We start from the raw sequence: 13,196 nt of genomic DNA, 5'->3' as shown, positions 1-13,196 counted from the left end.
ACATCTGCAACATATATGACTATTACTCTTTCAAAGTAACTTAACATAGACTACAAATAACAGGAGAGCTTACACTTTCATGACCATGTAACGCAACCATAAAACCACCATGGCATATCACCTTTATGCTATAAATAAAAAACTGAATTAATTTTTTCCCAAGTGCTTGAAACACAAGTCTCAAATCCCCAGTAGAAATATTCACTTAAGATTTACATGAATACAACTTCTGTTTCATCTTCATGCTAAAATCACAATTTTTCACCTCCTCTGGACATCCACAAATCTCTATCCAACCACTTTAAGATAATATGGTAAAAGTTCTCTGTAGAAAATTAAGCTTTTGTAAAGAAACTTGTCTTCGTTTTCCCAACTACTAAAAACATTTCAAAACCCAGATTAAAACTACATGCAATGGTTACATCTTCCAAATATTTTTAATCCTTCTAATTCACTTACACGCATTTATTTATAACTTGCTTTCAAATTGCAATAAACCGAATCTCTAACATACCACAACTAAAGAATCTTTGAAGTATATACTGTGAGAAATGATATAAAGATAGCAGATATAGTATTGCAAATATGTATTTGCATATAAAATAGATCAGGATAACATTATACTAAATTATATAGTATTACTACAGCAAATAATCTATTACTTTTTTCAGCTACCAGCCCAGCAAGCTTGACATGGGAAATGGATATCAATCTGTATTTCTTCCTTCCTCATTTTCATTCCTAGAACCTAGAATAAAGTCTCCTTGTCAAATCTCAGTAGCAGGTATAAAACTTGTTGCTTTCAGTGGCTTTACAAGGTATTTATAACTGACTGCACTTTTGTAAGTAATTAGACCTTAATGTGCAATTCTATTTATAGACGAAGAAGAAGAATTTGTGAAGAATTTTTAGTATTTATTTCAAAAATCCAACCTCTTTACTAAAACTTCTAAATAATAAAACTGTAAAATAAGTTTTCACTAATTTAATCTAATCTGTCTTTGAAGAAATGCAGAGCAGACCCAGTGCACAAAAACTGCGCCATCTCAATTTGTCCGTGTTAGTGTAGAATAACTCATGAATTTCAGGATGTTCATTTAGTTTTCTCCTACAGGTAGTTAGTGTAACACTAACAAACAATAAAACATCTTAACTGTAAGAAAATATGATTTTTAACCTGAGTCTTATGGCACTTCATGCAAGTATAGTATTATTTTCATGACTTTGTTTTAGAAATAGATATTGTTACGATAATGCAAGTGTTTCATTGTAAAGTTCTTCTAACATGTCTTGGCACTGGAAAAGCAATCAGAAAGATTTGGAACAATCTAAAAGTTAATGCATTTAAATGATGAATACATATAAGTGCAGGATTCCCAGTGTGAGGTGATAAACTACCTAAAAAACATGAGACAGCAATAGTAAGAGCCTCATTAGGTTTGCCTTGCTTAGGTCAGGTTTTTCGTGGCACTCAGCAGAAGTATAGGTGTACTGTACCGTTCATGCAGTTTGAATGTTTACTACATGTGAGACCTATTTGTTAATGAAATGCCTGTTCCAAAACAATGTTGCATTTCAGAGTATGCTGCCATTTGAATTTTTTCTGAAAAGGAAAAGCCTTTAAAATTTGCTATTACAACAAACAGATGTAGCTTCTATGTAGAAATCAGTATCAAACTTTTAATTAGTTTAGAGGAATAATTTCAAGTATTCTAATCTTTGTTTCTAGATCCTAAGATGCTATTAATGACCACCTTGCAGGTCACTGTTTTGCAGTGCCCCTTAGAGAGGCTTAAAGTCTAGTCTGTACCAGCTATGAGTTTTATGCAAAGACCCAAAAAGTTATCAGACAATCTAATTGTTCTCAGCTGAAGAATCTTGTGCAACAAATCAACATCATAAAGAGTAATTTAGTATCTTTATTGCACAAGGGTTGCAAACTACTTCTAGTTGTTGAAATAAACAGTATTCATAGCATTTTACTCTGTCTTTAGAATTGTATTTTCAGTTGTTTTTGCAATAAAACTTTATGAGCTTAGAAAATTAAGTGCATATTCAGCTTTGGTACACTTCTGGGCCATGATGACTTAAATAATTTACATGTAACCTGGTCTGATGAGTGTGAACATTTTATAACAATATGAAAACTGTTTTTATTATATTGGTCCCAAATAACAAAACCCTGGATTTGCCAAAGTTGCCATTAGTTAGAGCCAGATTTTCAGACTAGATTTTCTAGAGCTGCTGAGAGAATTACCAAGTGGACTAGCAGATTTTTCTCTGTGCACCCGCTTCCCAGGAAAACACAGTTTTTTTGTCCTTATCGCTTCTCGAGTGAGGATAAGGATAAGTGTCTCTTGGTGACAGCAAAACAAAAATCCAAAACTGGAAGTGAGAAAAGGAAGAAGAAAAGAAAATAAGGTAAAAAAATATAAAACTCAAAAGCCAGCAAGGTGCAAAACCATGATGGACACTGTGCGAGGTTAAGAGTTATACTTCTAATATGGGGCATGGCAACTTCACTAGGATATCCATTTTAAAAATTATGGCAACCTAATAGCAATAAGAAGAGAACAAGCTGAGAAATAGGAACATTCCCGAAGATTAATCAATTAGAGCCACTTTGGAGGCAGTTGACACAATTTGACACTTCCCACTTTCCATTTAGCTCTGAATAGGCTGATGTCTGAAACTGCAGATCTACTTATCTACTTGTTTTAGAAATAAATCTGTATCTAAATTATGCAACATGTAATCTCCACTTTTGTAACTTTGCACATACAGTATGGAAAAGGAAGCATTATTTTCCCACAGGAATCACAGAATACTAAAGAAGTGAAAGATGTTAAAGTGTTTGAAAACCAAAGGAATCACTCTAAATACAGTTTATAAAGAGACTGAAATCTTCTACATTAAAAGAAAAATTATACACACCTACTTTAAGAATTTGAATCTGCCCCAAACACCTGCAGTGCTATTCACACTTGCCCAGACAGACCTGTGCCACAAAACCAACTTCCAAAAATTTAAAGTTTCTAAAAGATTTGATTTTTTTCTTTAAATAGGAAATATATCAAAAGAAAAGAAATACAAAACTAATCTTCTAGACAAAGAACAGGAAGAAAACTGTCACGTTCTCTGGTTTACATTTATAACAGGACCCTATCTAGAGATTAGAATAGTTTCAAATCTATTGTAGTTGAGGATATGATGTCATCATTTAAGGGACGCAGATAATTTAGTCCACAATATCTATTCATACCAACAAAAGAAAGCAAAAGGGGGAATGCAGAATACTTTCATACCCCACTCTCCTGGATTATTCCTATTTTGCATGGATTCATCGTCCATGTAAGAGTATGTAAGTAGTCTTCCCCGCCCCCCCGCCATCTGCTAGTTTAACTTTTGTAAAAGCAGAACTGATTTCAGTTCCATTAGATGCACACATCAGACTGACCGATTTTCTCTCTCTGTCGGCAATTTCTTAATTTTCTGTGAAGCTTGTTTTTAAAATACTGAATATGATACTTAACACACTCCATTCACATGACATTACAGCATTTTTCATTATTAATTAATGAAAAACCTGGGAGTTTGCTAAAGCAAAGCTGAAGAGACTATCGGGTTTGCCAAAAATAAAGTAATAATCAACACAGAAAATATTCAAAGTCAATTAATTAGTCTTCTTACCTTGTTCTTTTATCTGACGAATTTGCTTCACAGTTTCTTTCAAGATTGCACATTTGTCAGGTTTAAAGTTGAAGTTGTCAATATCATTAAAATTTGCAAAAATCAGCTCTGCAAGTTCTTCTATGTATTTATTCTCTTGCTCACGATTGCGTTTCTCAGTGCTTCTTTTAGGGCTGAAAGAGCAGTTTATAAAACCGTCATATTTAATATCAGTTTGCTTGCCTTCTGGCCAGCACAAAGATGATTTCAAATGGTTTGAGAATAGTTTAACAAAAACAAAGAGAACTGCCCTCTCTCACTACAAAAAACATAACTTACAAGTTTCTCAAGCAGAAAGGTTTCCTCTGGAGCAAGGAAAGGAGCATTAAAAAAGATGTTCCTTATTTTTTCCCAGCACTCATGTTTTTGTTTCAAAAGAGGTTTGGGATTTGAAATTCAAAACAGAATATTAATTGGTGGGGTGGGATTTGAACATTTACAAGTATCCCTCCACATGGTGTTGAGAATCCAGGAAGAATCATAGTGACAGTGCATGAGAAAATAAAACAACTTAAAAAGTTAAACCAAACAATCCATACTCCCTGCCTCCTTGTGAAATTATGACAGACAGTCGTAAGAAAAAATGGTGAATGAGTGGTTACGCTTTAAAATTTATTTGTGTTGGTAATGCAACTGTTATAAAACTGAAAAATATTTTTCAAGTCCCTGATTATGATGTACAAGAAAGGTGGTAAAAAAATCTTAGATTGCCAGACTGAGTGACTGAGGGGTCCTTGCAATGATTAGCCAAAAAAGATTTTTACATAGCTCCTATATTGTCACCAAAATTCTGTATTTTGGCACTACACTGGATTCAAAACAAACAAACAAATAATAATAAAAGACAATAGCCCCCACCCCCCATCCCAAACCCACAACAACACAGAATTACCGCATCAGAGTGGTTTGGTACTGACTTCTCTTTGCAAGAATGGTTAGTTTGTCACTTTCTAACTGAAAAATATGTCCACGTGTAACTTTTTTTTTAAGTCTTTCTCTTTCAACATCTTCGGACATAAATGGTCTAACCTGGGTCCAAGCTGATCAGGATCCTTGCGCTTTCTTGACTCTGCTCTGGATGGGTCAGAGGTATTTTCTCCCATCCCACTCATCTTGAACACATATCAGCAACTAAAAGGAAGAAAGTGCAAGAAAGGGTTATGGTGGAAAAGTCATGAGTTCTCTGTTCTTATTTCCAAGTTTCTCGTTCCATGCTCAACTCAGTTTTTACTTGGCAAATCTATCATTTGAAATAGAGTTTGTTTGAAAGGTACCAATAAAAACACTGTTTTTATGACCCCACAAAATGCTACACAAAACTCCTTCAGAAGAAAATTTGTGCTGGGCAAGCAAAGCATTATCATCTCTTTGATTGTTACCAGTTATGTAAGAACAGGTAAGTACGTTTTGTGCCTGGCTTGCTGAATTTTCATGGCAATTTTGCAAGGTTGAATGAGGAAAGACAAAGGAAAAGCCATAGTGGCACACAACAAGAAAAACACAACAGAATGGAAATACATGAAATGAAACATGTATCCCAGCTACATGAAAATGTAGCACATGCAGCCTTAGTTAAAAAAAGAAGATAATGCCTGCACAAGTACATGTACAATATCATAGAAACAGAACATCTGTCAACACTAGAGATCACTGAGGAACTGATAAATATTTTGTACATATCATCTACCTCATGAGGAAAAAACTTGTCAAGCTATCATGTGTTAAAACAACACAAGCTTATTATAATTTGTGCAATAAACAGCCCATGGAAATCCTGCCCCGCTCCTGGCCGTCTGTTGTCCTATGCACCGTAGGAGCACATAAAACTCGCCTGCTCCAGATTACATACTCCTCAATAAATACCAATATTCTGGAGGCAGAAATCACTACCACAAAGGGCATAGGGAGATGACGTAAATGATCAAAAAGCTCATGCAAGACAGGGCAGTCCTAGCTCACCATCTGCCTAGTTGCTGCCAGTTTTGTAAGGATGGTGGCAGAGAGATGTTACCAGACATTTCAGAGAGCTCCTGTATTCTTTGGGATTAGCAGAAAAATAAACATGAGGGCCATGAAGGAGATGAGTGTCTCCAGGAGGTGATTCATACCATGCTAAAATAAGAGCTGGAGCCCGTAATTCTATGATCACTTTACACCAGCATAAAATGGAAATCAGGTATCAAAACAAGGGGGTTCACCACCTCCTTCAAGCCCTTCATTTCTGCCCCACCTGTTCCCTTCCCTCTGCTGGCCCGGTCAGCCATGCACTGAACTTAATGAGGGAACTCCTGTGGGTTAAAACTGTAGTCCCCTTCTCTTTTTCTTTTTGACACTTTATAAAATCTAGCAGCCAGAGTATGTGTTGGTAAGAGGATGTTCACACTGGAAATCTTAGATTCCCAGTGAACTGGCTGAATGAAGATATAGACAGAAACAGCCTGGAGACTAAGATCCAAGCAGTTCTGCAGGGATGCCGAGAAAGGCTACTTATTGAAACTTGAGCAAGCAAACGAAGACTTGGAGCCATCTCAGATTCAGAACTGAACACCATCTAACATTTTTCTAAATTAAAAGAAAAAGAGGAATAAAAATTCCTTTCTTTGTACTGAAAATATTTTTTTTAACCAGTTTGAGGAGAAAGTGGAGTCATTTTCCTTTTTCTAGATACTGGTCAAGTTTCATGAAAAAGACTGGATCATGCCTGAAACATACAGCTCCCAGCTGGTCTTTGACATGGATGGTATCAGATTCTATTTGAAAAGTATCTGGCTTATCTTTTTCTCTATTGAGTCTATACATGCACATCTATATCTGCATGTACGTTTATACTGCCAACGTGTTGAGAACAAGCTACTGCAAGAAGAGCAAGAAGGCCCTGGTTCTGCGGCGGAGCAGAGCTGAGCTCTCAAAGGGAAGATGTACCATCACAAACTCCATCATTCTGTACTTGCTGGAGAACTCTCACTGACCCCAGTCAGGGCATTCACAGCACCACACCAACACCGACCTTACTGCAGAGCATGAAACATCTACTGCAGTCTCCAGTGTGGCCTGTGACACTGGCTATTCCTTAACAACTACATATCTTCACTGATTTATAGCCCCAGCAGTCATTCACATCCTAATTTATCTAAGTACAAAAGTAGAAATATACATTCGTCTAATGTGTTAGGAGCTAAGTACCTTCTTGAAAATATGCAATTTCACAAGTATCACAAGTAGAGCTCCAAGGAAGGAGCAAGATACTATTAAGAAAACTGCGACAATAATTAAAGAGAAGTTGTGCGGAGACCGCAGTTCCACATCTCTGTCAGTGGAGAGCTGGAACTGTCCTTGGGGCTCTGTTCCAATGACTAAATTTTTTACTGATCAGGGTGAGAAAAAATCATCAGCATGATGAAAACTGTACATTCCGGAGATCATCTGATCTCCGAGCCAGACTCAGATGGTGAGCTAAAGTTCAGAAGAAAAAGTTAGGCTGGGGAATCCCTTCATTTCTTATGCTTCCCAATACCTGAGAAATGTAAATCAGTTAACTATTTTTCTTGAGAAAAGCAAGCATGACAATTCACGAAAACCTGTCAAACATTCAACTGTCATCTCCTCCCCCCGGAATAGTAAGAATTAAAGTCAGAGGTAAGCATTTAGGGGGAACACTCCCCTCCACTCCCCCTTCCTCCTCAAGAAAGCAGATAGGAACAGTTATTGACAGCTTTCCCACCTACTCTGTCAGGCTTACTTCAAAGGCAAGTTTATTTTTGCAGGAACCAAAGTTTCACTGGTAGCTGCACCAATGCATAGCTCAATTCTTCTGGCATTCACACTGATGCTATTCTGTAGGAATTCCACTAGAACTACGGTATCAGCCTTTGGAGGACACATTAAAACTAACCTCCCACCATAAACACCTAAACTTCATCCTTCTGTATTTAAGGGAACAAAAGTTGTATCATTATTATGAAACTAGCACCTTCTTCTCTCCTTATTAAACGTAGTAAATGGTTCTAAACTATTTATTTATTTATTTTATTTGCACTTACAGGCCATTATGTCTTTTTCTCAGCAGCATATCAGTTTTTTCTTAAATGAGTTACCCATTTCTTTTTACTCATCATAAATCTACCACCTACTACCACGTTTGCTTTCTGCTCTCCCCTATATCTTCATTAAAAATCACATTCTATACCTTAAAGATCTGTATAGGCTCTGCAGCTCCTGTGTTGTCGGTGCCTGTGCTCCAGAGCAGAATGCAAAATCCAGAGTCAGGTGCCTTGGAAAGTGGAGCGCTAGACAGACGATACTAAGGCAATCTAAAAAATCTCACAGGCCAAAATGAAAGTCACTCAGCAGTATCTAGTACACAGTACTAAAATCAAAAGGATGTGCCCCCACACCCTATCTCCCTAGGGATTTAGGGGCTGACTGGGATAGGTAAAGTTCTGCTGTTCTCTTGGGATTCAGAAACTAAAATCCTCTCCCAAGTTAGGAGAAATGAGGAGGAATCCCCTTTAGAAGTTGTGGATCTGCTGCCCTGCTCTTCCATAATACTACGTACCAACTAAAACAGCCAGAAACGGGGCAATGGATATTGAGTTCCCTCTTTGCAGAGGAGTTTGAAGCTTGTATTTTTCATCACGCTGGACAGCCTCCTGGGTGGTAGGCTATCTGCTTGCCAAAACTGGACGTTTATGAAGCAAAGAGGGCAAGGTTAATTAACTCTTGCAGTGCAGCAGGAATCTTTAGGTGTGTAGCCCATACCACTAAACTCATGGGTAAGTAGTTCAAACACTGTCTCAAGACACAAGGGATTGAGGTTTGAATCCCTTAGGCTGAGGAGGGTAGCAAACCTATATCTCTCATTTCTCAGCAATGACTCTAACAAGTCAAGTAGAGTCAAAGAGGTGAGCACCCTCCCAGTTTCCTCATGTCTTTTAAAAAGAAATCAGCTATTTCAAATTTTTTCCATGAGCTAATTCACATTCACATTTCACTAGACGAAGATCTCTGGAGGGCCTAGGTACCTTTACAAATTTAATGTGGCAGAAGCAAGGAACTGAAACCACATTTTTCAGAAGAAAGTACTTCTGGGCACATCCAGTACCATAGAGCAGACACCTAGGAAACTTTCAGGTGAGAAGGGAAAACCTCATGAATTTAGATTGAATTGACACATGAATTTTAGACATACAAGCAAACATCTGTGGGTCAGGAGCAGCTAAACTGCATATAGCACTTTTTAGGTTCTGCCCTCACTCTCTCCATACACATTAATTTATCCATCTCAAAATTTCTTGGTTATTCATTATTACTAATAGTTTTATAATACACAAAAATTCATAACATTAAATAAACTAATATTTTTTTACAAGATAATTTAGGAACTTTTAAAGCTGTTCTAAATATTCTTAGGCTCCTGAACCACACAGATAGCTTCTCAGACCAGAAAATAAAACTCCCAAACTCGAAGTCTGAATTTTTCCAGTAAACATGACAATTTAAAACTGAAGCCACTGCAAGTAGAATGACAAGTCAGAGGTTCAAAGTTTTACTCCAATAAACCTCCCCTACAGGGAACTACCTTAGATTAGAAAGCAGCATTCATCCTGCTCCTCTGATCTTTTTATACATCTCTGCAGGAATTTCCAGAAAGAAGAAAGATAAAGAAATTGAACGGTTTGGTTCATTTAGTGCTTTAGAAGAAATGGAAATGTAATATCAGCTCTACCATATGTCTTCTGAAACCAAAATCAAGAAAAAGTGGGTAAGGCTTATTTAGCGTAGTATAGAATAGGAAAAGCATAAACTAAATTGGGAATTAGTAAAAACAAAACCAGCAGTAATCACTTCATGGAGGAGAGAGAGATGGAGACATATGTTTGTTAATGAAAAAAATCATGGTATGTCAGATGCTGTACTAAACCAATTTTTATTTGAAAGAAAATATCTTACAAAGCTGAATTTAAATGCGTGTCTTGCAGAATGAACTGTCATGCAAGACCAGGCACTCCCTTTTTTATTGTGTAAGTTGTTTGGGAGCTGTACTGCACTCCAAAATACAAACATAATATCCCACTGTGGGATTAGTATTTTGCCTTCAGTGGTGGTAGCAGATTTTTCTTCTCAATATATATTAAGGTTTTTTCCATTTGTCCTACAAAAAAACCTACAACAATAACTAAGAGCTGAACTTCTAATGCTGACTCAGATGCCCCTCAAGCTTCAATTCCACTGGGCATCAATGAGGAGCAACAGAGCAATGGAAAGATAAATACACTCACCGCAGCATTTTCATACAAGGAAGGAGATAATTAGAGAAGCAGAATTATTATTACTAAAAATACTGAAGAACTAATTTTAGGCTCCAACAGATGACCTGCACCAACAGGACATCTCAGGTAAGTAAATACTTTCTTTGTATTTACATTTAACACCATAAGTGTATTTTCCTGCTCTCTCCATTTCACTACCACAGGCCTAAGCATCCAAAACCACAAAAATTAGACAAAATCACTGTCTAATTTTTCCAATTGTTAAATGTAAATCACAAACACTGAAAAATTAAATTAATAAACTCTTGGACAGTATATGCTAGTAATTACAGTCATTGAGACCTAACCAGTTTCTACCAGATGTTGGGAGACTGAAATGACAGAGCCTGAAAGACGCTTAAATTCATTTTTTCTTGTTATCAGTAATAAAACAATAGTTTCTGCTCTCGTCGTGACAGCACATCCTCCTTCACATCCTCCACCAGCCACCACTCTAAGTTAGAGTACACGGAGAGACTTAACCTAATTATAAAGCAATAGTAAATATATTTTTACAAGACACTCATCTTTCAAATAAAAAAAAATAGAACAATGTAAACCCAAAAATAAAACACATGGGAGAAAAAAGAAAAAACAGAGGCCCCGTGAAGGAGGAGACAGAAAAAAATCTAGCACAAATCAGTTGCGTGAATTTGTAACACCTCCTCCACTCCTCAAATGCCATGAAGGAACGTGGCACGCAGAATAAACATTCCAGCACTGATCCTCAGCATCAGTGAATCCAGTTAATCATCCAGAGTCAATGTAGAAGAAGATAATGTGCATTTTATCTCTTATCAGGGCAGGCCATCTTCCAAACAAGGCCTGTTAAACTGTCAGATTTATTATAAGCCTAACAAATGCAGTTAAAGAATAAATGAGGATTACACCTTCAAAGCTGCGATTTCAATCTGAAAAGTAGCAAACAAAAGGTAAAGTACCATATAGCGGACAATCAGGTAGCAGTACTGTACTACCACCCTTCCAGCACACCAATACATGCATTTAGTGTAGATACAACTGATAAATATAGAAGTGATTTATTAAAGTCACTGTTTTATTGAGTAACAAAATGCACAAATACTGTTTACTGACCAAAAACATTACAAGTCAGTGAAAAGTTTGGCAAAAATTTTCTCTAACAGCTCAATTAAAAAATATAAACAGCTCATATTCCTGTGGTTAATTATAAACTCAAACATACATCCATTATAATTCATACTTTTTTCCTGTGAAGTTCTCATGACTAGAAGCTTTCAGTCTCGGTTTCAAAATTACTGATGTACTCCGTGTAGCATTAATTCTGGTAGAAGCCAGAGGAAAGTTGGAAGTCACATACAACTTCTGATTCTTCACATTTTTTCCTGCTTATGAACTCTTTTTTCACTGGCTCCATTTCTGAATTGGAAAATATTTAATATTGATACACACTGCAATCTTCAACCCTTTTGAAGAAGGCAATACTTGCTAGCCACTTTCCCAGGCCTCAAAAGGAAATTGCTGTCAGAGGCAGGATAAGATGCTAGATCAGAGACTGGAGCCACTGGAGCCTAAGGCCAACCTTTTATTGGTGAGCCACAGCCGTTCAGGAGGAAGGGTTGCTTTGACTCCCAGCACTTTTCATTGTAGCACCCGTCAGAATCCCAGTCAGCTAATGGAGCCCGCCCGCCCCACGCACCGCACTGTGCTCGGAAAAGCTCAGCCTCCTCGCGTGCAAACTTTCTCTTGCACGGGGTATTTTGACAAATCCAGACAGAGAGGGATAAGGGTTTGGAAATGAGTAAAAAAAATAGAGGTGAAAATCAAGGGAAATAAAAGGAGCAGGAAAAAAAGATTGTATTGTCTGGTAAAATTAAACTAAAGCAAGAGATCCATCGCTAAAAAGTTTGACAGAAAAGAAAGTTAAAGATATATTAAACCATCTTCCTGCATCACTGGTACACATAAGCCACATGTTCTACAGCGAACTTACTATACCCATCCTTCATCACCGAACACCTGGAACTGGGATATACCCTAAACGAAACAATGCCAGTCTGCCAAAATAAGCAAGATGTCCATACCGTGGCTGGTGATGGTAACCTCATATTAAAAATACAAATTAATTCATTCAAGGGTATGCTTTTTTCCTGAAACAGCACTACCACTTTCACTATAGATGAAACGGCCTAAAATCTTTGCCACCCTACAACAGTCACGCAGTATAAAGCAAAAATAGAAAACAGAGTTTCTATGAGGAAGGTGGTAGCAGCAAGCTGAAAAACTCTAGTCACCTTTAAAGGACTTGTACGAAAATCTGAAGAACAGCTGTAGTCTTTTCTATCTGAAAACAACACTTGTTACTTAGTAGATACAATTTCATTTGAAAGAGAGCCTATTACAGGTAACATTAAAAAAGATTTATGGTAATATTTACTAAATTCTACTTTATTCTTGAACTCCACAAACTAGAACTAAGAAAAGGAACATAATTTACTAGCAAATGCCATTGAGTCTGTGTATAAAAGAACAGAAAACTGGCTCCAACACCTACTACTCACATTTTTGCTCAGTCTACAAAAAGCCATAACAGACTATAAACAAATGTTTAAGCTGAAGGCTTCTTCCTCAACAATATCTTTTCCCTTACTCCTGTGTAATGGCTTTAGAGTGGTGTATTAGACAGTAAGAAGACGACATATTCCATTTGCAGCCTGAAAGCCAATAACGCTCATTAATTTTTTACCTGAAAGACACTTCAAGATGCCACTGGGAAGACCATCTAATAAACACATTAGGCTGCAAATGGGTGGCAGCAGCTCTTTAACACATGCTGTAACAATCAAATAAATGGCTAACATTAATGTTCAGTATTACAGACTGGTATTTGATTGGACTTTCTTGAAAATCCACCTAAATCTTGAAGAAGAAAGGTTTCTCTCAGCTACGCAAAACCACAGGTTTGAGAAACCCCCGGTTCTGCTTGAGACATTGCAAAAACCCCTCTAGGCTGACCCCAGCACTGTAAGATGGCTCCTACCTTCTGTATTCCCATAGGCTAAGGCTCTTAACAGAGCCACTCACTCAGCTGCTTATGGATTAGCCTACGTCAGCTACCTCTAATATGCCCAGGAATAGCAAGACTAGGCTTTAATAAGACAACAGAGAAAAAATATCAGA

At 37.1% G+C, this 13,196-nt stretch overlaps 1 protein-coding gene across 1 annotated transcript in view; it reads right to left on the bottom strand.

Moving 5' to 3' along the window:
- NCOA2 (nuclear receptor coactivator 2) overlaps positions 1-13,196 on the bottom strand; it is a 196,165-nt gene that overhangs the window by 74,995 nt on the left and 107,974 nt on the right. Inside the window, exons 5-6 of the mRNA XM_050892444.1 lie at positions 4,759-4,860; positions 3,691-3,863 (exon numbers count right to left, since the gene is read on the bottom strand). Of these exons, the coding sequence (XP_050748401.1) occupies positions 3,691-3,863; positions 4,759-4,841 (256 nt within the window). The 5' untranslated portion in view covers positions 4,842-4,860. The remainder of the gene's footprint in view (positions 1-3,690; positions 3,864-4,758; positions 4,861-13,196) is intronic.

Source organism: Gymnogyps californianus, chromosome 2 (assembly GCF_018139145.2).
Source record: "Gymnogyps californianus isolate 813 chromosome 2, ASM1813914v2, whole genome shotgun sequence".
Taxonomy (NCBI): domain Eukaryota; kingdom Metazoa; phylum Chordata; class Aves; order Accipitriformes; family Cathartidae; genus Gymnogyps; species Gymnogyps californianus.
Note: the sequence above shows the minus strand (reverse complement) of the source record. Positions and strands in the feature narration are given on the sequence as shown.